Below are 26,067 nucleotides of genomic sequence, written 5' to 3' on the forward strand. Positions count from 1 at the left end.
CTCCCGCCCCGCTCCCGCCGCAGTCCGCGGGCAGTGCCGTCCCGCGCCGAGGGGCAGGATGTGCGATCCGGCCGTGTCCAGTTTCCTCACCCAGGCGCTGTGCGCCCACGGCGGGCGGCTGGGGCTGCAGGAGCTGGAGGAGACCGTCGGGCTGTCGGCGCCGCAGCTACACGACACGCTGTGGGCGGCGGGCCCCCGACGGTTCCTGGTGGTGGAGAGCGGCGCGGTGGTCGTGGCCGTGACGGACGCGCGGGTCTGTGTCCTCAAGGAGTGCAATGGCTGCGAGCGGCTGCACCTCTGCAAGCTGCACCTCATGGGCAGGTGCCACCTGGGGCCCAGGTGAGCGCGGGGGCGCGGGCAGCCCGTGGGGACGGCCGGGGGCGCCCCCAACCCCAGACCACCTCAGGCACCCTCACCCTCAAACCCCTTCGGGCCCCCCTCGCCGCCCCCCAAACTCCCCCGCAACCCCTCGCATGCCAGGGACCGCCGGAGGTGCTGTTCCCGCCCCGGTGCCCCGGGAGGGGCGGGCAGTAATCCCGTCGGATCAGCCGCAGGGGATCCTTGCTCCGGAAGGGCTCGTGTCCTGCCCCCCGCTGTGTCGGCAGAAGCCGACGGTTTGGGTGGGTTTTTCTTGTTTCTTTCCTTTTTCCGGTTTTTGGTTTGTTTAATCTACTCATCTCCGCGCCCGTCGCTCAGCCCCCCTGGCGTCCGGGTGAAATAGTTTACACCTATTTCTCGGAAGGAAAAAGCGAGGTGCTGACATGCCCCCTCTGGTTTCGGTCTAGAGAGCTACAAAAGTTGAGTTTTGCTGTAGGTCACTGCTTGGCTTACGGTCTTTTTCTTTGAGAGGCACTGTTTGATCAGCCAGGTAAATCAGTCTCGGTTTCTGGAATATGGAGGACTCGTGAGATGGGCAGGCTTGGCAGCCTCTCTAGCCGCAGGTGGCCAAGGGTGGTGCCTATTTAAAAAAAACATAAAGGAAACCAAAAGCAAATGCAGAAGAGTAACCCAGCTTTGCCACTGCAAATGCCAGCTTTGCCATTACCCATGGAAGAACTTCGTCGTTGAAGCCCCCAAGCCCCAGGTCTGGTGCTGATGCAGCGTTAGGAACGTGCATGATCCCACTGGATCCTTCCTCTTCTGCCCGACAAAATGGATCACTGTGCACTAAGATCTGGACAGCACGGAGGGAAAAAGCCATATTTCTCTTTCATCATTAGGATGATAATAATTTCTTGTTTTTTGTTACAGTACAGACAAAACAGTAAGCTCCCATGGGGTTCACTGTTGGAAATGGCCTTGACATGTGTGCAGACAGTCATGATGGATGACTTTGTGTGAATTAAAGTTTGGAATGAGGCAATTCCCTTCATAATGATAAATCATTCTATCCTCTCAATAACACCAAGTATTTAAAATCACTTTGGTATGCGTTAAAAATTAATAAAGCAAAGAGTATATCGTTCATGAGAGGGAGCTTGATTAAAATGATAGGGCAGAAATTCTGCTAGGTAGACCACACAGATGAAGACAGAGACTGTTTTTTAACTGATAAGGTAAAATCTAGCCCTGCTTCCAGGTCTTGCATCCTTTTTGTTTTAGAACCTCTGGAAAGAAAAATGTCTGGGAAAATTACTCGGGTCTTCTGTTTAGTGGAATCATTATTTTAGTCCAGTTAATCCTGTTTTTAACTAATGTCTGGCAAGTGGCTTTTCACTGTTATCTCCTTTTTCCTAAACGTCTTACTAAACTCAACTGTGCAGTTGTCATTTTATTTGTAGAGTGTTTCAACCTTTGACTTGGAAATATAGACTCAGGTCATGTAGATCACTGTGACTGCCGGTGGAGTCTCAGGTTGACTGTGGAGGAACACGAGTGATGGTTCCCACCTCAGATGCTCTGTAGCTTACCTACCTTCATAGCCATTAATTGAGTGCCTACAGCACCTAATACCCTTGGAAGGTTGTTTCTTAGGATGAAAAACAGCACTTCTGCCTTTTCTGTTTACTTGCTTACAAAGAATATGTCCAACAGGTAGCAGGGGTCAGGGGAGAAATACCTACACAAGGGTGTGTAGACAACGATTGGATCAGACACACCTTGTGGTAAAACTGTTACAAGGAGAGCTTCAGGAATTAATTAGAGGCTGAAAGAGTAAAAGGATAGACTGAGATCTGGTAAATTAGCAGGTACTTTTACTGGTTGAGTATGTCTAATCTTAAGGCTGTATCAGATCGTGTGTTGAAGATCAGGATATGAGGAAGCCGTACTTTACTGCATTGAGTTAATGCTCAGGCTGACAATGTGTCTCCTCTCCATTAGTGATTCGTAATACCATTTCAAATAGATGTAAAAAAAATCCCTGTCTAATTCATCCTCGTCAGACTTTTGGCTTTGTAAGTGGCAGCACTGACTTCATTGTTGTAGCTTAATTGCTTCCTTAATCAAAACTCCTAAGTTAAACTCTCTTACCTGGTTTTTTTTGGATTTTTTTTTTTAACAAAATGTCTTGTTCTCAGCTTCATTGTTGCTTTTGTTTTGTTCAGACTCTTGTATGTTTCTTTATTTGCCATCTCTAGGACAACAACCTTTTATGTTCCCAGAATGAAGGCTGTTGCAACTTCCGGCATTGTTGGTGTACTCCTTAAAGATAACCTTCCCTCCAGCCGTTTAGCTCATGTGACTTGGATCTTCCTGCAGGCAAAGAATGCTTGAGGTCTGGCAGCACTGAAGTTTGAAATGAGGAGGGTAGGGTCACTCCTCCTTGACAGAGGAGTTCTGCCGTTTGGTCCATTTTCTGGCTAATTTCAGATCCCATCTAAATATTCACTGACACTCTCACCAAGCCACCTTCCTCGCATGGCTTTTCCCAAGTTGCACATTATCTGAGGTTCTTCTTTAAATCAACTTGAGTGAAGGAGTAAACTGATATTTCTGTGTATTTTCTTGCAGCTCTTGTAAGTACTCGCATGACATCATGAATGCAGAGAACAAAAAAGTTCTAAAAAAACATGATTTGTCTGGCCTCAGTGAGATTGAGCTGCAAATCCTGCTTCTCCAAAACGATCCATTCTTCCTCCCTGATGTAAGTTGTATTGATGTCTTAAGAGAAAGTTTTTGTTCATTAGGAATGGGACAGAGCAAGAGAGAATGTGGAGTTCTGATCTTATCGTCCAGCTGTTAAGGTATGAAACAGGATTAGTCAGAATGAAGGAGGAATGGGAATGGCAATGTGATATAACATAAAGCCAGATCTGTGAAAGGGCTGTGTACTTAAATTAATTAAAAAACCCACCCCCACAGCAGTAAAACTGTTTAATAAGTACTCAGAGACATGCATCTGGAGAAGGCCCTGTCATCTGTGATATGCCAGGAGCAGACCTGCCCTCTTGATAGCGGGAGGTGGGCAGCTAGGCTACAGCCTGTCTAGTGTGCCATTTCTGTTATCCCAACAGGATGGCCATAAAGCTGCTCAAAATAAGCAAACAAAAATGTCAGCAAGTTCACCAGAGGTTTACAAAGGGTGAGATAATAGAGAGTTGAAAGATCACAATAACTGTACATGCTTTCAGGGTAAAAGATATGACCAAACCCCATTTTGTTGCTTCTTCTCTATGAGATGATGAAGACTAGGAAGTGAGTGTCCCTTTCCTCGTGCAGTCCATGTAGGCCTGCACACATTTTGGTGCTTGAGGGTATAAGAGATGAGAAGAATCTGTGAGAAAATGACCAAATGACTGCAATCAGTTTTGTGTCAAATCTGTCTGTTCCAAAGTGCATGGAGTTTTTGTACACTGACTTTTCTATGAAGGAACCTTTGCCCACTTTGTATGCCACTTATTGATTTTGTTAAATTTGGATGGAACATTTCATTCTGGTTCAGCATGTGTGTATAAGGGCAGCTGTCTTCAAGGTATGGCTGTTTCAAAGTCAGTCATACCCTGTTCTGGCTACAGCTGCTCCTGGTTAAGAAATTACCAAAGTACTGCCCTTGTCTTTTCGCAGGTTATGATCTCCTCAGATTTGTGCAACAGTTGTATTGTTTCTTTGTTCCCTGCTGTGAAAGTGCTAGACTTTGACAAAAATAGTTGTTGGTTTTTTTTTTTTTTTTTTTAATTTAAATTTTTGTAGTGTTTTAAAGTATGTTTTACTGGCAGACTGAAGGAGCATGGTGGTGATAAGCAAGGAGAATTATTAATTGTTCCAAATAATGAGCAGATAGTAGCAACTATTCCTGATTGATATTACCCTTAAGTGCTTACTAGAAATCTCTTCAGCCCTCCCCCCTGGCAGGCATCATTAATTACCTGTAATTGAGCACATTACTCCTATCATGCAGTAAAATAGCAAAACCAAAAGAAAACTGTGATCAATGCGGTCCATTCATAAACCTGAGAGCTTGGAGGTGAGATATAAAAGCCAATTTGGCTGTTTCCTGCTTAGAAATGCTGACTGTGTGTGCGAAGGCATGGCATGTAGGAAGCTCTCAAGCAAGAGGACACTTTGGTATTCTGTGAGCTGAACTGGGGTTCAGAGTAAGAAAAACACAGCATCACAATGTCGAGTTTTCACATTTTCCCTCAGCTTCTTCCTGGCTCTCCTGTTTCGTTTGTTTGTTGGGGCAGTGCTGGTCAGTTTGTTTGGTTTGGTTTCTTTGGTTGGTTTTTGTTTCTGTTTCTTGGAGGATGCAAGGGGACAGTGTGGTTTCTTGATATAGCTAAATAGTGGATTCCTTATTGTCATGGTTTAAGCCCAGGTAAGTACCATGCAGCCACTTGCTCTCTCCCACCCCGATGGGATGGGGAGGAAAACTGGGAAAGAGGTAAAACTTGTGGGTTGAGATAAGGATACTAAAATAATTGAAACAGAATAAAATATACTAATAATAACTGAAATGAGAAGGAGACAGAGATACTAATAAAACCCAAAAGAAACAAGTAATTCCCAGTACAGTTGCTCCCCACCCACTGACTGATGCCCACCCCATCATCCCTGAGCAGTGGTTGGTGGCTCCTGGAAAGAGGGATTTGGAGGGGACCTGTGAGAGTCCCAGTGTGATATTGAGGCTCTCTGCCAGACAGTTTTGTGTCCTCCTCAAAGAAGCTTTCTTGTTACAGGCTGCTCCAGGAGTAAAACTGTTCCTGTGGTTCTCAGTGGTCAATATGAAGGCATTTTTGGTCTGTGATTTGTTCTCTGGTCTGATTCTCTGTGTGAACAGAGATTCACTTAATTTTTTTCTGACTCTCTTTTTTAGTGAATAGAGGAATAAAGAAGTGCATTGCTTTTTCCATATGTACTGTAATCTCAAAGCCCTCGTCTTACCATTTTATAAACTCAAATCTTCAATGCAGGATAAGCTTTACAAATAGGAAGTGCAAATTCAGTTTCAGCTCCAAGAAATGGTAACTCATTTGACACAGTGTACATGTTTTTATGGAGATATTTGTTCTTTGTTCATTGTGCTGTAGGGTTTTTTTAAATATAATAACTGGAAACTAAACCTCTGGTTTTATGCAACTGTCTTGCATTCATTTTTGGCCCTCCTAAGTTTGTTGGATTGGCTTTTCTTGGAAACAAAACATGCAGAACTTCAAAACTGAAAATGCATGAGTCAGCTCAAAATACCTGCTCCTCTCTGCAAGAAATCTGTCTAGATTAAAGAAGTCACAGTAAACACATGCCTTTTAATCACCATTTTTCTGCTGTTAAAGCTGCATGTAGGACAAGGAAAAATCCTAATGTTCTTTTGCATTTCCTGTATCCTCCCCACTTTTAGACCTGCCACTTTTACAACAAAAAAGGTCATCAGTGTATGCACCAAAACAACTGCAACAAGCTTCATATTTGTCGACACTTTCTCCTGGGGAAATGTAAATTTCCTCAGTGCATCATGTCCCATAACCTCTTGGATTCCCATGCACTGAGAGTGTTGGAAGCTGGAGGCATTGATGGGAGGATAGCTTCAAACTTCCAGGCTATATGTGATTACAAGCATTTGGAATTCAACAGGCAACAGAAGAAGGGGTATGGTAAGTTGCAAGAAACAGTGGCCATGAACATGATTTTGAGTTTGATAGAGGTAGAAACTGTTCTTGCCTTACCTCCCAGTTAACCCCATCGTGCTTTTGGTACTTTCAGTACACAACTACAGACCAAGAAATGATAATTGGAAAAAACCAGCAGTTACAAGGAATAAAGAACTGAAGACAACTTCGAAGAAAGAGGAATCCAAGCTGCACACGCAGCCACCTTCAGAAGGTAAATACCTAGATAATAGTACCAACTGTTTCCTTGTGGAATCAGCTTTTGTATTTTTCCTCTTGCAATATATACATATTTTTCCCTGTCTGCTATTATGCACTTGCAAGAGTGGAGTAAGTCTTGGCACAATCATGTGAGAGGAAGAACTGCACTTTTATTGCCTAAAGTAATGCTTTCAAAACAGCGAGTGGCTGGCAATAACTGTCTAGCTAGGGTTTGTACTGTAATTGCATCTCTGTTGTATCAGCAGTGGAGTGCCAGTAGAAAATTACACGTCATGGACATAGTTCTCCACAGAGACTGGGATATTGCCAGCCAGCTCAGCTTCTGGCCCAGCAGTGCTGTTCATTCAGTTTTCTCATGCAGGTCCCAGTAGCACTGCACCTGCTCAGAGCCAAGACCAGTTGCCAACAGGAGCAGGAGACAAAGACAAAGGTATGAATTGTTTCTTACCCCCTAGTCTTGAGATTGGTGGTTTTCACTGGGACTGGATTTCACACAGGCTGGCAGCTCCCAGAGGTAGTTGAGTGCGGCTGATGTGCTTGCCTTACTGTGTGCTGAAATCCATGGTGCCAGCAGGCCAGCAGAGCAGTGTTGGAATTTCTGCCCAAGCATTGTGCAGCACTCTACACTGTCCTGGACACATTTTTTTTCCTTCCTAGGAAGGTGACAGAATTATTTCTGTGCATGCAGTATATTTCCTTGCCTTCTGTCCATAGGCAATTGGTATAGCTTTGTCAGTAGAGGTGTTGCCTTGATACACCTTCCAGTGAGTGAATAGCAACTCGTAAATCTCTTGTTCCGGGCAGAAGGACCTTGACTTTAGAGCTTGTCAGGGTCCAGTACTCTCTGAACAGGTTCTTTTAGATATTGCACCCATGGACGGTGTAAAGTTTCCTATCAAATTACATGTGTGATGGACATAGTTCTCCACAGAGACTGGGATATTGCCAGCCAGCTCAGCTTCTGGCCCAGCAGTGCTGTTCATTCAGTTTTCTCATGCAGGTCCCAGTAGCACTGCACCTGCTCAGCGACAAGACCAGTTGCCAACAGGAGCAGGAGACAAAGACAAAGGTATGAATTGTTTCTTACCCCCCAGTCTTGAGGCTGGTGGTTTTCACTGGGACTGGATTTCACACAGGCTGGCAGCTCCCAGAGGTAGTTGAGTGCGGCTGATGTGCTTGCCTTACTGTGTGCTGAAATCCATGGTGCCAGCAGAGCAGTGTTGGAATTTCTGCCTAGGCATTGTGCAGCGCTCTGTACTGCCTTGGACACATTTTTTTCCTTCCTAGGAAGGTGACAGAATTGTTTCTGTGCAGGCAGTATATTTCCTTGCCTCCTCTCTCTAGGCAGTGAACATGGCAACGCCAGTAGAGCTGTTACCGCGACAAACCTTCCCAGTAGCACTGCACCTGCTCAGAGCCAAGACCAGTTGCCAACAGGAGTGGGAAATAAAGATGAAGGTATGGATTGTTTCCAACCCTCCAGTCTTGAGATGAGCTTATCTAAAGAGAGTTGACGTCATGCAGGTGTTCTGGCTCAGTGAACAGCACACAGCCACTTGCTCGCTTGCCCCTGATCCCCGAGGGGAAGAGAAAAGAAAGAATAAAGGCAAAAAAACCTTGAGGGTCAAAATGGGGGAGGGAAAAATCCTCCAAATTGTAAGTGGAAGAGGAAAACCAAGTAAAAGAAGTGATAACAAAGGCAGTCACTCACTGCTTCCCACACACAGGCTGATGCCTAGCTAGTTTCATAGCAAAAGGTAGCTAACCCTCCTAAAACTCCCTCTTCTCCCCTTTTATTACTGAGATTTATGGTATATGGTGTGGAATATGGTGAGTTTGGGTTCTTTGCCTACTTGTGTCCTCTCCCAAGCTATTGTGCACTCCTGATTCTTCTCACTCTGGGGACAGGGTGAAAAACTGAGGCCTTGGTGTATATGACTGTTCAGCAGAAGCTAGGGCTTGAGTTAACAGCATTGTTTGGTCAGAAATCTAAAACAGCATCATATGGGTTGCTATGAAGAAAATTATATCTTAGTCTAGCCATGTCCAGTACAGTGACATTTCTGATGTAGTAAAGTGATGCAAAGTCCACTGGAAACAAAATGCAAATGTTAACTTAAAAAAACATAGCAATGACAATGCACAGTTCAATCACAATAATAATGGGATTCCCATTGCAGATCTGTATAATATACTCACTGTCTCAATATATACTCACTAGGTGTCCCCAGTCCTGGGGAAGTTGAAGCCAGCTGAAACCTGTTGCTGTTTCCAAAATTCTTTGGTTGGTTGTTTAGGTTTAATGCCTCTGCATGGGGCTGAGCCCTGTGTTCACTCCGCTGATGCTGGTCTGGCTGACTTAGAGGTAAACATTTCTACCTCCAGTCAGTCTGCTCAGCTGACATTGCCATTTATGGACCCTCTGGTCCCCTCGGTGTGGAGACAAAGTCAGCTTCTTTGCAAGACCCATGATCAGTCACACCTTGTGTTGCTCTGAGTTTCCTGATACTGCCCTTGCCCTTCCTCACTGAGACTTCTTCCGGTGTCAGGGTTTATTGTTCAGTCACAAACCCCTAACTTCTGTGTTGGGCTGTATGGGAGAGAGTCAGATCCTGGAAGTGCTTGACTCTGCTGCTGCAGTCAAATCCTTGTTATTTCTAGTACCAAAGTACCAGAAGTACCAAATGCAGGATCTTCCTCTTGAGGCCAATATGGATTGCTGTGTTCTTTGCTGTAGGTAAAAAGGACAGTTCTTCTGATGAAGATTCAAAGGACAATAAAAAAGATAACTCTGATGAGATCTGTTTGTTCTATGTCTGGAAGTACTGCAAAAACAAGGGTAAGCTTTGTGAAAAGTATTGTTGTTGATGAAGAGTTGTCTGCAGAGGCACTCCTGCTCCTTGGCTCAGTGCCTCCTCAATAGTTCGTTTTCTTTCCAAGTATTAATAAACACTGTCAGAATTACAAACATAATCAGAGAAAAGCCAAATGGTGTACTGAAACCTTTTCTCCTCTGGATAATCCAGCCTATTTCAGCCCTTTTGATGGGGGCAGGTTTTGGGTATGTTTCTGTGGCAAAACCTTTTAAGTGTGAACTGTTACCCTTTCTGTAGCTAGAAGATCAGGTTATGAGTTGACTTTATGCTGTCATCATTGACAGCTCATAAATGTATGCCACCCTTTATTCCTGCTATATCTATCCTATTTACCTCAGATAATAGTCACATTCTCCCTCATTAAGTCCTTTAAAAAGTGATCTGAGGTGTTAAAACATCTTGAAAAAACACTGGAGTTGTACCAGCTAAGCTAAAGATAAATACAGTCCATTGTCTTTTTGATAGTGGCCAGAACAGAGGTCCGAGGGAAGAATATAAGTAATTGTATTTGGGAGCTGTCCCTAAACAGTGGTTTAACCCCCAGGTTTGGCTCTTCCTTTACTATGAGGAGGTACCATGACATTTTCTTTCCCTGATCTTGTCCAGTCACTTTCTAAAGGACTGCTACTCCTCTGGCTACCTGGTCTTGGCAGAAGACCCTGTATAATGTGAATGGTGTACCTGGGTGAAACTGTGAAGGTCAGGCTCAAAGCAGCCATACTGTGACCACCAGATAATTAAACTCAAGTAACTGTTGGAATGTTAGTGTGCCTTATTTGCCACATTGGACTAGAAAGTTGTAAGATGTTTCATCCATACTTGGATGTGGAGTGTCAGAAGAAAGCGCTTCAGGCCTTGGCAACCACCCCATGATTTCTAAGGGACTAAGGAAAAGAGAACCAAATATACCAGAGTGTTTATGTGATGTGTAGGCTGGACTTTACAGCTGAGACATGCAGTTTTGTGACACATAACAGTGCACTTCCTATCTGTGGCATTGCTCTCTCAGCTGCCAATGTTGTGTCTCAGCAAAGGGAAGGTTCTGGTGTCTTTCAAATATATTTGGCAGTATATATGTGTGTATGTATCCATATCTGTATCTAATCTATATCTTTTCTTGCTAAGACTGCAGAAACCCACTCCCCTTCTGTTTTCAGCACTCTGTCTTCATTGCTTATAGCAAAACCCAGGAGAGAAAGCCTCAAGGTGTAAAAGATGCTAGTTCTATTGTTTTTTTCTTGTCTTGCTCCCTGTGTAAATTATTGCAGAGTTCTTGACTATGTCTGATTTCTTTACAGATAAATGCCAATCTGTTCATTACCATTTGCCATATAAATGGGAGATGTATGATGGGCTGAACTGGCAGGAACTTCCCATGATGGAGGAAATTGAAAAGGCCTATTGTGACCCAAAGAACAGCAGGTGTAGTAATGCTGGAGTCTTTGCTTGGAGTGTTGTGATTGAGTTCGTGTAGGAAAACTTGTGTTTTCTTCCTAAAGATATCTGACTTCTCAACTTCTGGTTACTGAGCCTCTCAGAAACTGAGAGGATGTAAAAATGAGAATGCTTCCTTTTAAAAAAGTAAAGTAAGAGTGATTGCATGAAAATTCCACTCTAGTTTTGTCTTTTAAAAATAATAAAAAAACATACCTTGCATTTAAAACTCTGTAGAAGGTAAAAAGCCAGTGAAATACAGAGTATAAAACACTAGCATTTCAGATCATCAGTTTATTTACAGTAATGAAGTTGGGCCTTCTGACAACATTTCAGAGATGGTCCTTCTCTAGGCCTATTTCTTTGCTTACTACTGCTAGTATCTGTAATAAAAATAATAGTAGTCTATTATGTGCCTAGAGACATCTTATGAAATGTCCTTTGGGTAAGCAGCCCATCTAATTTTTCTTTTTTCTTTTATTTCTATTTTAATAGTGTGTTTTCCTTCTAACTCCTAAAGTTCTTCTAAAGAACTAACTTCTAAAGTCCCACTCAAAGCCACCTGGATTCATAGGGCACCCCAAGTCTGGCTTCACAAAATGGAATTCTAGTTTTGGCCCATGTTTCTTAAGGCACCAGATGATTCTGATTTGCAGTTTTCTGGAGATCACAAGCAATATTCCCAAGAAAACCATCAGTCTTCCTGCCTGGGTGTTTTTCAAGCCTCGCAGGAGTAAGAGCCCAGGGTATGAATACAGCTTGCAGAATTCAAAGCTGTGGTTGCTGTGATTGCATCCTTTGTAACCACAGAAAAAGAACAAAGTTCATAGGCTGCAGGTGTTTGCTGGCAAATTCAGTCACACACTTTGTACGTTCTATTTTTGTACTGAGAAAGACTGTAACCACGCTTAGTTATCACAGAAGTTCCTTTTGCCATGCCGTACTTGGAGCCTGACGTTGTCTGTAAAGCTGGCACTGCCACATGGGATTGAGGTGTCTCACAGGTCAGAGCATTGCATTTAGTGTCTCACAGGTCAGAGTTCACTCTTGAAACTTGGAAATGGTTTTCAGAGCTGCCACGTGCTGTGGAAAATAAATACTCTTATTTCAGATCTAATTCAGTTTGGTCACATTATATTAAGGAAAATGGAACCAACTTAAACTGGGGATTAGAGAGTAAAATATGCACTGCTGACTATAATAAACCTGAATTTGTCATTACAGCTTGCCAAGTAGGAACATTGATTTCCAGACAATGACCCACTCTTTTTCTTTGGTTCGACGCCTCTCTACACCATCATCAGTCACAAAACCCACATTCCTACTGACCACACAGTGGGTTTGGTACTGGAAGAATAACCAAGACAAGTGGATTGAATATGGAGAACAGGTGAGTTCACATCCTGTGCTTTGAGTCACTTCTGCAGGAATATGTGGAGCCTCTCTGCATCATTTCCCCTTTTCTCAGCAGGATTAATTAAGTGAATCCTTGTGCTTGAATTTCACAGCGTTGGGTAAGGCAGTGAAGCATCTGTTCATAAAAGACATGAAAAACGCTGACAGGCTGGAGGGAAGAAAGCTCCCTTTTGGAGTTGTCCATGGCTCCTACAGAGATTTAACATCTAGACACTGTCCTTAAGATCCATGGGAGGTAGTTGCCTCTTGTCTAAGCATTGCCCTGCTTCCTTGAACATCCAAACATTGCTCTTTTCTCTCAGATCAAATGCAGTCTTTTTCCATGTATGTCCAAGTCCTCTGATGAGAAACTAATCTATGTGAAAAATGCAGGAAAAGGAATATATATAGAATCTCACCTTCCCCCAAGCAGATGAGTTTGCCCTGTATGGTTTACAGTATAGCAGCACAAATGGTAGATCTCAAAGGTGATCCAGGAGCTTGGAAAAGTACACAAGGAAAGGTGTTGGACAGAGCACACTTTCAAAGACTCAGAGTAGCCTCAAAGAGTACTCAACCTCAAGGAGTCACCCTGAGAGATGTCCCAGGTCCAGGAGAGATCACAGCTGTGCAGCTGCTCCTTAGCAGGGAGAGCTTGTAAGGAGCTCACTCAGGCTTTCCTTATCTGTGGAATGAAATGGTTGGCTCATAGCTAAATCACAAGCAAAGTAAGATCTAAGAGTGAGACTCTTGACACCTACAGCATTTTTCTTTCCTTGGCAAATTAGTCTTGGAAGAATCACGTGCTATTCATGCATTAATCACATCAGCAGTGTTTGTTTCCAACCTCATATGCGTCAATGCTCACCATGCCATCCTGTTCCTTTGTGGGTTTCAGATAGATTGCAGCTAGAAAAGTTCTTGGCCTTGGCCTTTGCTTCCTTGGGAGCCTGAACCAAACTAGCTCTGGTTTGGTAAGGTGTTGAGTGTACCCATCACACCTGGTGGCAGCTCAGCCCTGTCCCTCCTGCCACGGGACTCACCAGAGAGTGAGAAAACTCATGGGATGAGATGAAGACTAAAAGATAAAGCAAAAGTGTGTGCCCAAGCAAAGCAAAACAAGGGATTCATTCCCCACTTTCCTTGGACAGGCAGGTGCTCAGCCATCCCAGGAAAGCTGGGCTCCATCACAGGTCACAGTGACTTGGGAAGACAAACTCCATTACTCCAAATGTCTCCCCCTTCTTCTCCCACCTGCTTTTTGTATACTGGAGTGACACCTTATGGTCCAGGATGTCCCTGTGGCCAGTTGGGGTCAGCTGTCCTGGATGTGTATCCTCCCAAAGCCTTGTGCCCCCCAGGCCCTCACCAGTGGGGTAGGAGAAGAGCAGAAAAGGCCTTGGCTCTGTGCATGCCTAAACTAAGTAATAACTAAAACATCCCTGTGTTATCAGCACTGTTCCAGCACAAATCCAAAACACAGCCACTGCCAGCTGCTGAGAAGAAATTTAACTCTACCCCAGCCAGAACTGTCACAACTTGTTACAGGAATTTAAATGGAATATATTTGTGTCCGCCATTACTAATTATGTATTTGTGTTTATGTTAAAAATACTCAGTACTCAGCCTCAGGCCACCATATTTCTGGGTAGATTCTTTGTCATCCTACTCTTAGCCTCCTCTTTCCCTCTACCCCAGCTAGTTATCTAGGGTTTAGTCTTGACTGTGATACTTCTCATTCTCTTTATTTTTTTTCCTCTTCTCCCCACAAAGGAAGAAGGGAATAGCACGACCTCGCCATCTTCTGCTGTTATTGAGAATTTGTATCAAGCAGATCCATGTGCCATTGTACATTTCCAGACTGACCAACATCAGTATGAACTCAATTTTAAAGGTAGTAATTTTAAAAGTTGTCATCTACAACTATGCAGTGTTTTATAGAGTCTTGCAAAGTCTCCCAGCTTTTAGATGTTATAACTTCCTTTCCTGACACCAGTTTCAGTTACTGGAAGTGAGGTACTGATGGCCCAGAGGAAATTCCTTACAAAACTAACCTTTCCTCCTTATTCCTTGACACTCTCTAAACTCATATCTAACCAGAAATTTAAATGTTTATAGTCTTCACATAATGTCATAGTAAACCTTAAGTAAAGTAACTTAACTCTGAGGATGATCAAAAATATAAGTTAGGCATCTTTGTGCTGCTATAGCAATGTGTAAAGAGCATGAGTGGCTTGAGGGAGTAAGTGAGATAGACATGGGTTCAATCACAGAATTACAGGGAAGACAGGAAGCTTATACAGCCTTTGTGCAACTATTATTCCTCAGCAGGTAGAATTGACAGTGAATATGCAGTTTTCATTAAGGAATTACTGATGATGACAAGATGACCCCATCTTGTAGACGTATTAATGACTTTTTTTCCCTGCTCTTTTTTCTCCTCAAGAGATGACTCAGACAAACATTACTTTTAAAACTCGAAGACAGATCTGCAGGCGACCAAAATTTGTGTCTTCTGAAGATGTGCAGAAGATAAAGACAAGGTGAGTGCTCTTTAGGTTTTGTTTTTTTTTCATATTTTAGGAGTAATTATAAGGCAGAATGGCTCCCAGTGCTGGCAGTAGTTGTACAAAGAACACAGATATGCTGCTGGAGAAAGCCTGTCCATGGGACTGAGCAACAGAAGCTGTATCACAAACTGCAGTCATGGTGCATCACCTGCTGCCTGGGGTTACTCCAGGTACTCCAGCCACAGCTTTTACCTAAAAAAGCAAGTGCAAGAGGCCTGTGATGGTTGAGTGGCAACATGCAGAGTCCAGCTTGCAGACTGAGGCTCTTTCCTGGTTTCTTTGTGGTTTATTTTGTTGATTTTTAAATACAGGAATTGATCAAAGGGGATGCTCCAAATCTGAGTGTTTAGAGCAGTACTAGATTTACTAACTCTGCATTTTCTGTCTGGAAGCAGCCAGAGGGATTCTTCTATTCCAAATCAGACCTGTCCTAGTCACTGGGATGCATCTGCACTGCCTGACTTCGGATACAAGGTATCTTTTTTCCCCCTCCTCTTGTAATTCTCATGGAAAGGCAGGGTTCAGACCTTAACTGAATCATCTGTAGCTGCGTAGATGCTAAAAAGGGCCATGCAAAAAGGAGTCATTTCTTGGGTGGGTGTGCTTAAGATCTAGGTGCCAAATTGCCTTGAACTTCAGCTGCATTTTAGGCTTTTATCTACATGCCAGAAGCTTACCAAACCAAAAACTCAAAACTCCAAACAACACCAAACATGGAACTCACCAAATTCAAGACAGGAAGAGTAAGTTTGGATTGGAGATCCAGGAAAAGAAATCTCTGTGTCCTCCAGTACTGTCAGATACATCACAGATCCGAGCAGAGACCTTGGCCTCAAGAAATGGCAGCAATAAAGATCTACAACCATAAAATAAAAATAACATTGCAGTGATGTCTTCCACAAAACAAACCCAACCCCTGTCAACCCAAAGTCTATGTTCTTATTTGATCTACCAAGATCAAAATGTGTGGGTGTTTTTTAGATTACTAGGTCCTGCAGTCCTTTGGAAGAGCAGCACAGTTTGTAGAAGTACTACAAGAGTCTAAAAAAAAAGGCTTTTTCATGTTACACTTGCCCGTTGTGTAGTGATTTTGACCCTGCTTGAGGAACAGAAGCATAAGAGGTTTTCCTTGTTGACTGTGTCACAGTCTTGTGTGATGCTGACCAGGTTGTGTTGGCACAGATGCCCTGGGGGCTGAGGAACAGCAGTGTGTGGTTGTGTCAGTGTCATGGGTGGAGTAAAGCACTTCACTTAGAAGAGAGAAGAAGTGCTATGTTGATGTAAAATCACCATTTAACAAAATTTGATAGTGAAGTTCTGAACAAGAACAGGATCTGATGGCAAAGTATACTTGATTATTTACTGCATAGAAGACAGGGTTAGACAAAACTGTTAGAGACCCTCCTGTTGAGTCATGACTTTCATAAAGAAAAGATTAAATAATAATGAGAGTGTGTGGGAATCTGGCAGGCAGCCCATTTGAAGATTTGCCTGTGATATTTGGAGCTCAGTGGAACCAACAAAGGATGTTCTTCCCTTGGCTTATCAGCATCTTAACTAACAAGTATAAATTTTTTCAAAGTATTCCAGAAAGACAGGCAGCTCTGTTCTTTTTGGGTCTCTTGAGCTGTATGTACTGAATTGCTTCCCATACTTGCTCTGAAAACTTGTTTGAATTTTACTTGAGTACATTTGATGGGGTGTTTCTGCAGTCACTGGGGTGGATGTGGGAGGCTTTGGAATGCATTACACAGATCAATAGTATCCTTTGGTTGTACATGTGGGGATGTATGAGTAGAAGGATCACCTTGTTCCCCAGAGCTCAGTTTGCTTGCTGAGTTGGCACCTAAGAAAACATCTCTTAACTTGTGAGCGCCTTTCACAGGCAAGGAAAAGTGACAATGCCCATGATACCTGTTGTCACTAAAAGTGAAAGCCTGGGCTAGGTTAAATCTTTCTGTGGGACCCTAAGCTTGTTTTTTTGCAGTAGGTAATATTGGGAGTAGCTGGGATTCTGCATGCTTGTGGTGACCATTGTAAGAGCTGACAGCTACAGCTCGATGAACTGCCTTCTCTTCAGACATTGACAGATAATCCTGGCAAAATCTGCAGCGCTGGAAATGATCCGTTTTAAAAAGGAACTTGTGAGATAGGCAGAAAGTCATCTTGGCTTAAAATGAGAAGCTGTGTTTTGGTAACATTGCTTATTTTTTGAGTATTGCCATGTCTTAATCTGTAAGTCATTGAGAATAGTTCTGTTGAAAGAAGTGTATAAAATGCACAATGGAAATTGGTAACTCTGATTGGAAAGCTGGTGTGAATTTCTCCTGTCTTTGTTCTAACAAAGTGTAAATAGTAGTTGTTAAATATTTTAAAGGAAAAACAGAATTGATTATATCCTGAAACTTCATGCTGGGTTTAAAATTGTTTCTTTAATGTACAGCTGAGAAAAATGTGCAGTGGGGGTGTGGTTTCCTGTCAGTCTTTGTATGGTTGATGTGCTGCTGAATCCTGGCCACATGCAGGCCAAAGATTACTGCCCTGTACCAGGCACAGGATGCAATGTGAAGATGTCTGTGCATTTTATAGATGTCAGTTCTGGTGGAGTCACTGACACCAGTACCAACCCTGCTCCTTCCAAAACCCCAGTGAAGCAAAGCTCAGAGTGTGAGTCACGAAGTGCTGCTCTTGTGTAGTCATACACTGGTGGGAATTGCTGCCAGAGCAGTGATTCCTTCTCTGTCTTGGGAACTCTGCTCCTTGATAACAGGGTAGCAAACGCTCACACTCAGTGAGATTTTCCTTTTCAGGCCTGAAGGTGAAAAATGCTGAAGTTGTGTAGGTATGCCGTATCCGCCTTCAACACCACCTTCAATGGGGTGCTGTGACCTTTTATTAGCACTAGAAGCATCCTTGGGGAAATAAGGACAAACCCACAAAGTTTTCATGGAAAGGAGAACAGCTTTGTTCTCTGGAGGCTGTTGTATAATAAAATAATGGAAGTACCTTTCATACAAGATTAGGCCTTGTGTAACATGGCTGACCCTCTGTTTTACCTAGAAAGGTTACAGTTCCTTAGGAAGAGATCATAGAATATGGAATGTGCTGAGTTGGAAGGGACCCATTGGGATCATCAAGTCCAACACCAGGCCCTGCACAGGACACCCCAAGAATCACACTATGAGCCTGAAAGATGCAGCAGAGCAAAAGCACATTTGTAGTTTAAATGGGAATTGTTCATGTATAAATAAATTTGCAGATGACACCAAGCCAAACACTGCAGGTGGCACAGCTGAAGGACAGGGCCATCCAAAGGGATGTGGACAAACTCAAGAAGGAGTCCATGGGAATCCCGTGAGGTTCAACAAGTACCAGTGCTGCACCTGGGCCAGGACAACCCCTGGGGTCATTCCAGGCTGGGGATAAGCAGATGGAGCTGATGCCTTGGGAAGGCTGGCCTGGAACAGAGACTAGACACAGCTAAGAGAATTAAGTAGGTATTTATTAAAAAGCCTTTACAGATACACCTTGGGCAGGAAAAGAGCCTGGCCAGGGCTACACCCAAGATGGACCCAAAATGGTCACAAAATGGATGGCTGGCCATGAGGTCTCACACTTTTCTAAGTTTTGGTCTATTTGCATATTGGAATTAATTTCCAATTACAGCTTCAGATTATGAAGTCCTGTCCGTCTTGTTTTCTCTCTTCAGTTCACCATTGTTTGTGCTTTTGTGCCTGAAAACTTGTAACCATTGTCCTTGGTCTCAGTCTAGAAAAGGATTTGTTTTGTCTACCTATTCTGTGAAGTGAGCTTACTGACAATATAAGGCTCAGAACTACACATCAAGGCAGCACAGAATCTGAAAAACATAAAAGCTAAAACTTAAGGCATCAGAGCAATCCTGGGAGAAGGACTTGAGGGTGCTGGTGGTGAGAGCTGGACATGCCCTGTCTCTAAACCACCCCCCTTGTGCTGATCTGATTATTTACAAGGGCTTGGAGTGACAGGACAAGGGGGAATGGCTTCAAACTGACAGAAGGGAGGTTTAGATTTGGTATTAGGAAAAAATTCTTCCCTGTGAGGCTGGTGAAGCCCTGGCACAGGTTGCTCAGAGAACCTATGGCTGCCCCATCCCAGAAAGTGGCCCAGGCCAGGTTGGACAGGTCTTGGAGCAATCTAGGATTGGAAGGTGTCCCTGCCTATGGCAGGGGGTGGCACTGGGTGGGCTTTAAGGTCCCTTCCAACCCAAACCATTATGTGATTCTAAAGATGTAGTACTGAAATACAGTGACATGATTTTCATCACCTGATGGTGAGCAGCTTGGGCTGTGCACAGACGGTGTGGACAATCAGTACTTGTGCATCCTGACTGTTTTATGTGTTGTGCTGTAAAGCTTTGGAAAATGCTCCTGTATTGAGACATTGGAAATTTCACTCACCTTTTTAAAGGCTTTTAAATAAATTCAAAGAAATAGTTCTTTCTTGTGCAGCTGACTTTATTCTTAATCTTTAGAATACTCCCCTGTAAGTGATCTCCTCGTAAGTACTTAAATGTAGCTGTAAAACACAAGTTTTAACCTATTTTATTTTCACTCTAAGCTCAGCCTTCTAAAACGGGGAGGTTTTGCCTGGTAGGTTGTTAGTTTCCTTGTTACCTTTTAGGATGCGCACAGCTTTCCTGCTTAAAACACTTTGGAACATGGGATGTTGGGATTTCACTTTGTCATCTTTAGTCCCCTCTTGGCTTAAGCTGTGGTGAAGTGGAAAGTATTACCAGGTGACATCAGCCTGCCAGCATCACACTTTTGCTGTTTATGGAGATAAATGTTGATTCAAGAAGATGAAAGACACAAGTTACTTTGGAAAAAAGATGGAAAAATTTATGCATGACATAAGCAAGCAGAAAAGCTCAATGTTTTAATTATGTTTTGTATTAAATTCTCTTGGGGGAAAATGAGCATTTCTTAAAGGATTTTTAAACACAAAATGTATAGATAAATAAATAAAAGGATAATGGCTAAATAGACTTTGTTTCCTTTGGGAAAGAAGATATATTTGTTTAAGCAGGTATTCAGTGTCACATTTGTTTAGAAATGTAGGGTTTTTTTTCTCAAGTCCATATTTAAGTGAAGCTTTCTAAGTTCTGACTTTAAAAAGGTAAGGCACTACAATGCCAGGAGGGTGTTTGTGTTTTGTTTGTTTCATCTTTAATAGCTGAAGCTCCTGTAAATGTTTAGTTACAAGTGATGCTGTTATCTAACATCTTTCGTTCTTAATCAGCTTGAGATATAAAGCTGATACTATCTGGAATAATGTCACATTTTATTTTTGCAATTTCTGTACCACTGAGATTTAAAGTTGCAAGTGTCAACTCTTGGAGATAATAAACCTTTCAGCATCCTTCCTGAAGAGCAGTGAGGTGTCCTTGCAAAGCAGGAGTGACATACTGATTTACTTGGTGTTTGGTTATTCACATAGATCAAGAGATCCTAAAGCATTTAATTACCCTTCATAAGCATAGTTTGGGGACCCTTCTGAAAGTGTACCTGCTGGAATTAGGGTTCTGCGTGTTCCAAACTCACTGCGGCCTCACGCCTTCTTTTGCTTTGGTTTGTGTTTTATAGGCAGTGGTGATCAGCAATGTGACCTCTGAATACAATGGAATAAAGCAGCTGTTTCATCAGACTATGAAAAATTACAGCATCCTTAAAATACGGAGGATTCAGAATCCAACCCTCTGGAAGGTGTTTCAGTGGTTAGTACTTGTTTCCCTATCCTTATGAGGAGACAGTCTGCAAGAACAGGTTGTCCTGTATGTGCTTGCTAGGAAAGAAAGGAGGTTGCCACCTGTGCCTTGACATGACTGGTATTTTGTTATTAGCAGTTTCAGGAGTGAGATTGGTGTCTGAGGCCTTCCACAGAATGCCATGCTCTGTGGGGAGGTTCCCTTTGCATGGCTCCTTGGAAGAGAGGGGGAGCAAGGAACATGGAGAGAAAGATATGCATGATGCGGAACTGGGATGAGGATACCCACAGGGACAGTGATTGTTTCGGAGATGGAGCAGTAACTTCCTGCTGCACACGTGCTCTGTTAAAAATCTCTTATTCATTAGAATATATTAAGTGCTAAAAAGAGTAAAGGCTGCTTGGGCCTTTTTGTTCCAGTCAGATTTATTTAAGGTGCTTTTGCTGAACAAAGTCAGTATTCACTGAGAAAGAATCCTTGTGTTTTAACTTGATGATCTCTGAGTTCCAGAGCTCCTTTCTGGCTTTCAGCATCTGCATTAGTAATACTGAACTCCAGGTACTTAGGCCAAGCTGGATCCCAGCAGATTAGAACTGGGGCTCAACCATGTTCAAGTTAGTTTGATGTAAGATTAAGCTGTTGCTTAAAACAGTTGTCATTCAAGGACTGTATGGAATGGTAATGGAGTAGAAAAATACTGCTCAAATAAGTGCTTTCACCTGCAAAATTATAGAACCCAGAAAATTATCAGCTACTGATTTCATAAAACCTTTTCATCTAGCAAAACATGAGAGATTTCAGAACATGTAATAGTGCCTAATTTTTGTCCTCCTCCAATGAACTAATTAAGCTAAGCAGGCAGAGTTTAACATTGCCGAGTCCAGAGGATGATGGAGTAACTTGGGTTGGAAGAGACCTTAAAGCTCATCCAATCTTCCATGGGCAGGGACATCTTCCACTATCCCAGGTTGCTCCTAGCCCCATCCAACATGGCCCGGAATACTTTCAGGGATGGGGCAGCCACAGCTTCACTGGACACCCTGTGCCAGGGCCTCACCACCCTTACAGTAAGTTCTCAATGAACAAGTTTCAGTCTGTTGCTCTTTTCATTTACTAATTTACAAGTTGAAAGGATTGACCCCTCCCCCTGGCTTAATTTTTAGCTGATGACTTTCTGAAGAATATCACTATCTTGTCCACTGCAGCAGCTTCTGAAAACTTAAGAGGTGTCTGGATGCTGTGGAATAATGACGAGAAACACAAGTTGAGCCTTTTGTTGCGATTTCCCTTTTGACACTGTTCATAGCTCAGTCTGACTCTGGCCTCAACCAGTGAGGTGAGCAGTGGGCAAAGCAGGCTGGGTTTGTGTCCTGGCCCCATCTCCTCGGCAGCACTGACCTCTCTCAGGGGCCAGGAGCTGTGGTACAGAGCACAAGCTGCCTCCAGCTTTGAGCCACTGTGGAAGCACAGAGCCTCTAGTTAGTGCTGCCTCCACTCCATAGAGAGCTTGGGTGGAAAGGAACAAGGGACCTTAAAGCACAACCAGCAGTGCTCTACAGAGGAGCAAAAGGTTGGTACAGTGACAGCTGGAATAGTGTCAAATGCCTAAATTCCCTGAGTAAAGCCAAAATTATCTAGAATTGCTGAGCAGTGGTGTCAGTACAGTGCTCATCTCGTCCTTGCTCATCATGCTGCTGGTGTGTCTGGTCTTCCAAGAGGAGAGATCTAGCCTTCCAAGAGGAGAGAGCAGGCTAGAAACCTCATCCAGCTGACATGTACATGGATGTTGCATAGTTGTTTGTATTGTTTAAAAAACCTCTTTTTCCATTTTCTTCCATGGCTCACAGTCTCCTCTCCTTCATTTTTGTCAGGCAAAAAGAGAAGATGAAAAGGGAAAATAGAGGGAAGGAAGTCCAGGAAAAACAACTGTTCCATGGAACCGACGTGCTCACCATGAAAATGATCTGCACTCAGAACTTTGACTGGAGAATTTGTGGAAGCAATGGAACTAACTATGGGAAGGGTATGTAGAGAGAGATGTCTGCTGAGACTCCCTTGATAGTGGAGCAAAGTTCCAAACTCTTTACTACAGAAGGTGAAAAAACTAAGAATTGCTGTTACAGTCCTTCTGAAGAGGGCCAGGATTTGCTTTGGGTTGGGGGTAGGTCTTCTCACAAGGTGTCAAGAGCATTAGAGCAGGGATTTGCTGTAGGTGGCATTTTCTCATGTCTGAGCTCATAATTTGAACTTAGAAATTAGTTTTTATGGCAGGGAGCAGACCGGTGTGCATTCCCTCAATGTGACCATGGAAGGTCCTGATGTTTTTTTGTCCGTCCCTCTCATCATAACACACAGACTGTAGTGTGCTTATTGGTGTAGCTTTAAAAAATTACTCCTAAAATAACAAATACTGAATGGAAATTACACAGTGCAAATCCCCTCTCTCGCAAAAATTTCAGTGGCATTCTGTAAACTGAGTAAGAGAAGTCCTCAAAGTTGAGTCAGATACCTCTTAAAAATGCAGGGGTTGCTCAGATTTTGCAATCACTCTGTAGATTCTCCTCACAACCACATTTTCATCTTGTTTTCTAGGAAGTTACTTTGCTAGAGATGCTCACTATGCCCATGCCTACTGCCAGGCGACAGCAGAGGGATATTTGATGTTCGTGGCTCGTGTTCTGGTTGGAGACTATGTCAAAGGCAAGGCCACCTATGTCCGTCCCCCGGAGAAGAGTGCTGACAAGCTGTGTCTTTATGACAGCTGTGTGGATGATGAGTTAAATCCTTCTGTTTTTGTTGTCTTTGAAAAACACCAGATTTACCCAGAGTACATAATAGAGTATGAGAAGGAGAGAATAGCACAGCAGAAAGAGGCAGGAATAAGAGCATATGGAGAGGAGAGAATAAGACAGCAGAAAGAGGCAGGAATAAGAGTGAATGGAGAGGAGAGAAGAAAATGTGTTATATCTTAAAGGAACACGGCAGTTTGCATTCCTCATCTTGTTTTTCATATTGCAGATATTCTCCTATTTGGTGACTTCTTTCTTTTTACTACAGTTTTCGGAATGTTAATCCAAACAATTTTTGCATTGAGGAGGGCTGGCAAAGCAGATGTTATATTTGTTGTGAGTGCCTTTTCTTCTCTTAAATGAAGCATAGATATTTTGATAACCATAGCAGGAAAATCAGAATTGTGGGATGGAAAATTGAATGTTATGACTGCTGTGGGCAAATGTAAATGCATTGTCTAAAACGAAATAGAGAGGATTTCTCTTCGCAAACAGTTAAAAAAAAAATTAACAGTACCATAGTTTTTAAGGAAGCTTTCAGGTTTTCAGTAGCCAGTGATTCTTTTCAGAGCAGAATTCATCTGTTCTTGATTCTCTCATCTATCATTATTATAAACAATTCAGTGTAGGTGATAATGACTTGAGTTTGTTTTCAAAGCACTGCTTGTTAATGCTGGTACATGTTTCAAGTTAAAATAGTAAACAAAAAAAGAAAAAGCATATTTCAAATCCATGTTGCTAGTGTCTCGAGAATTTTCATCTGTACAGTGGCAGATGGATCAGAAAGCTGTTGGATCATATTCTTTGTGGAAATTTGCAGTAACTTGCTGTAACCTATACAAAAGCAGAGCTCAACTGAAACTGTGAAAGCCACCACATGCGAGTAAACAGACACCAAAATTTGGTGCTTTGGCTGCAACTAATGGCCGTAAGGACACAAGGGCTGTTGTCCCAGCGAGTCAGGCTTTCCAGTGGATGTGGCCACGTAGTGCAACAGGACAGAAGAAACTTCTTAAGGAGCATAGAGACAGTCTGTCCTGTTTGTGCATTAATTTTCGTTTTTCCAGATGTAGAACGGGACTGAAAGAGACCAGTTGGGTTCTCTTCAGGCCAGTGGTACAACTGCTGTCCTAAGGCACCATCTGTGTGTTCTGCTGCCCACTTGGTGGGGCAGGCTGCTGACAAGTGAGGATCCTCCTTTGTGTTTTGTGGGGGATCCTGGGTCAGAAACCTGTGCAGTTTCTACTGAATGTTGTTAGCAGGGAGTCTGAAAGTGGATCAGACTGAAGGCCCTCTGTACAAAATGCCATATTCATGTAGTTAACCTGTTCAGAGAGAGACTGGGAGTGAGGACAGAGGAGCAGTAATTTTTACCTTCAGATAAGCTGTACAAAAGCACCAATAGCCTCTTAAGATTTTTGTATCTGTGACACAAATCTTTCAACTGCTCAAAGATAGAGAGTTCTTCCCAAGAGGAACGGAAAAGGTAAATCGAGGAAATCTTACTAAAACGACTTAGAACTAAATGAAAACGTGCAAGGAAGATTTTAATATTTTTTAAGATCTCTTTCTCTTGTTTGCCTGTAGAGTTCCTGAATTACTGAGCTTGCTGTATTTGCAAATAAAACCTGTTTTCAGGCACTTTCAATGTGCAGTTTGTCTTTGTGTAAACATGGCAAGAGTAAACATGCTGAGTGAACCAGCCCCTGCCTGCATTCCCTGTCTTCCCTCAGTGTTCCTAAGCCAGGGAACTGCACATGTCGACTGCCATTGTAGGGTAGGTGCTTAGCTAATTGCTACGGAGAGAATAGTATGATTCAAGGAGAATATTTCTGTAAACTAACTTCCAAACTAGGAGATGTTTAATATTAAAGCAGTGGGTTAGTTTGTAATTAAACAACTGCTCTGAGCAGTTCATGAAGTCCTAAGAAAAGGCAAAAGAATTAGGTGAGGTAGTGGCAGAACTGCTGGTTTTAAATCTCAAAGTAGTGAGATATTGAGACGTTTCTAAGGATGTACTTCTTTAAAATGCAGATGAGTAACGTTTAAAGAATCTGAACGAGGTGCCTGTAGAAACCCCCATGCCTGCAAGGCACAAGGCAGGCCTGGATGGGGAGGGTGCCAGTGGGATGCTGACAGCTTAGGATCACTCCAGATCACTACACACACAGTAAGGACACAGCAGTACAGGAAATGCAGAGCTGTTCCATGGTCCAGCCCACCCTGGGGCAGGGATGCAGCTCTCTGGTGCACAAGGCTTTGACTTTTCCATCAGAAGAGTGGACTGGGGCTGAGAGCTGCAGCTGGATAACTCAGCTGAAGGGGGAGGAAAGCTGGAAAATGCAAATGCTTAATGCAGGATGATGGAAAAGAAACAACAGTTCTCCCACCTTGTGGCACCTCAGCCTCTCCTAACTGGCACGAAGCCCCTGGGAGGCTGTGCCACGCTTGGGCTGTGACCCTGTGTGAGCACAGAGACTGCTGCTCTCCACTGCTGGATGCTTCTGGCCACTGTGATGGAAACAAAGTGGGTGCACACCATTACATGTCTATGAAATTAGGCTGAATAACACATTTTAAAGCTTCACACATGGAAAGAAGTCATGTACTTGCTTGCTCAACAGAGATCATCTTTGAATTTATTAAGGCAAAGTAGACAAAATTCTCAGTAATGTTCTATCAAAAGTAGAGCTGTCATTGATTACACACTCTCAGCTAGAGCTTTCACAGACTTTTGTTCCCTTACATAATTTGTTACATTCCTTGAATAAAAGTTGTGTCTAAGACTTTTAGACAAAGGACTTGTCTAAAGTCACTGCTTGAAGTGCATGTATTAAAAATAAAAGTAAAAATGCAGTGTAACTTGTCCCAAATGAGTTGCCCCCCACCATGTCTGAACGGACAAGCAGTGATGAAGTACAGCACACTCATAAATCAGAAAACCTGAAGGGAAGGAATGCAAATCCCTTAAGTGGCTTCATTATTATTGCT

At 43.0% G+C, this 26,067-nt stretch overlaps 1 protein-coding gene across 3 annotated transcripts; it reads left to right on the forward strand.

Annotated features, from left to right (window-relative positions):
• Positions 1 to 24,717, forward strand: LOC136361485 (protein mono-ADP-ribosyltransferase PARP12-like). 3 transcript variants are annotated; one of them, XM_066319451.1, is made up of 16 exons: positions 1 to 339; positions 2,953 to 3,085; positions 5,777 to 6,029; positions 6,139 to 6,258; positions 6,628 to 6,696; positions 7,267 to 7,335; positions 7,611 to 7,724; positions 9,004 to 9,105; positions 10,441 to 10,564; positions 11,801 to 11,966; positions 13,745 to 13,865; positions 14,418 to 14,514; positions 14,934 to 15,015; positions 20,166 to 20,296; positions 22,159 to 22,310; positions 22,880 to 24,717. In XM_066319451.1, exons 1-16 carry the CDS (start codon positions 59 to 61, stop codon positions 23,257 to 23,259), a joined length of 2,394 nt encoding a protein of 797 aa, XP_066175548.1. In that variant the 5' UTR covers positions 1 to 58; the 3' UTR covers positions 23,260 to 24,717. The 3 variants fall into 3 exon arrangements, with proteins under 3 accessions (XP_066175548.1, XP_066175549.1, XP_066175550.1); XM_066319452.1 differs by having other exon boundaries at positions 14,937 to 15,015; XM_066319453.1 differs by lacking the exon at positions 7,267 to 7,335.
• The last annotated feature ends 1,350 nt before the right edge of the window (positions 24,718 to 26,067 follow it).

Source organism: Sylvia atricapilla, chromosome 5 (assembly GCF_009819655.1).
Source record: "Sylvia atricapilla isolate bSylAtr1 chromosome 5, bSylAtr1.pri, whole genome shotgun sequence".
Classification (NCBI taxonomy): domain Eukaryota; kingdom Metazoa; phylum Chordata; class Aves; order Passeriformes; family Sylviidae; genus Sylvia; species Sylvia atricapilla.

What these genes read in the sequence shown, in the direction of transcription:
- LOC136361485 (XM_066319451.1), top strand. Translation starts at nt 59, where the DNA reads ATGTGCGATCCGGCCGTGTCCAGTTTCCTCACCCAGGCGCTGTGCGCC. An exon ending in AGGTGCCACCTGGGGCCCAG is followed by an intron (nt 340 to 2,952) that starts GTGAGCGCGGGG and finishes ATTTTCTTGCAG; the next exon opens with CTCTTGTAAGTACTCGCATG. An exon ending in GTATGAACTCAATTTTAAAG is followed by an intron (nt 13,866 to 14,417) that starts GTAGTAATTTTA and finishes TTTCTCCTCAAG; the next exon opens with AGATGACTCAGACAAACATT.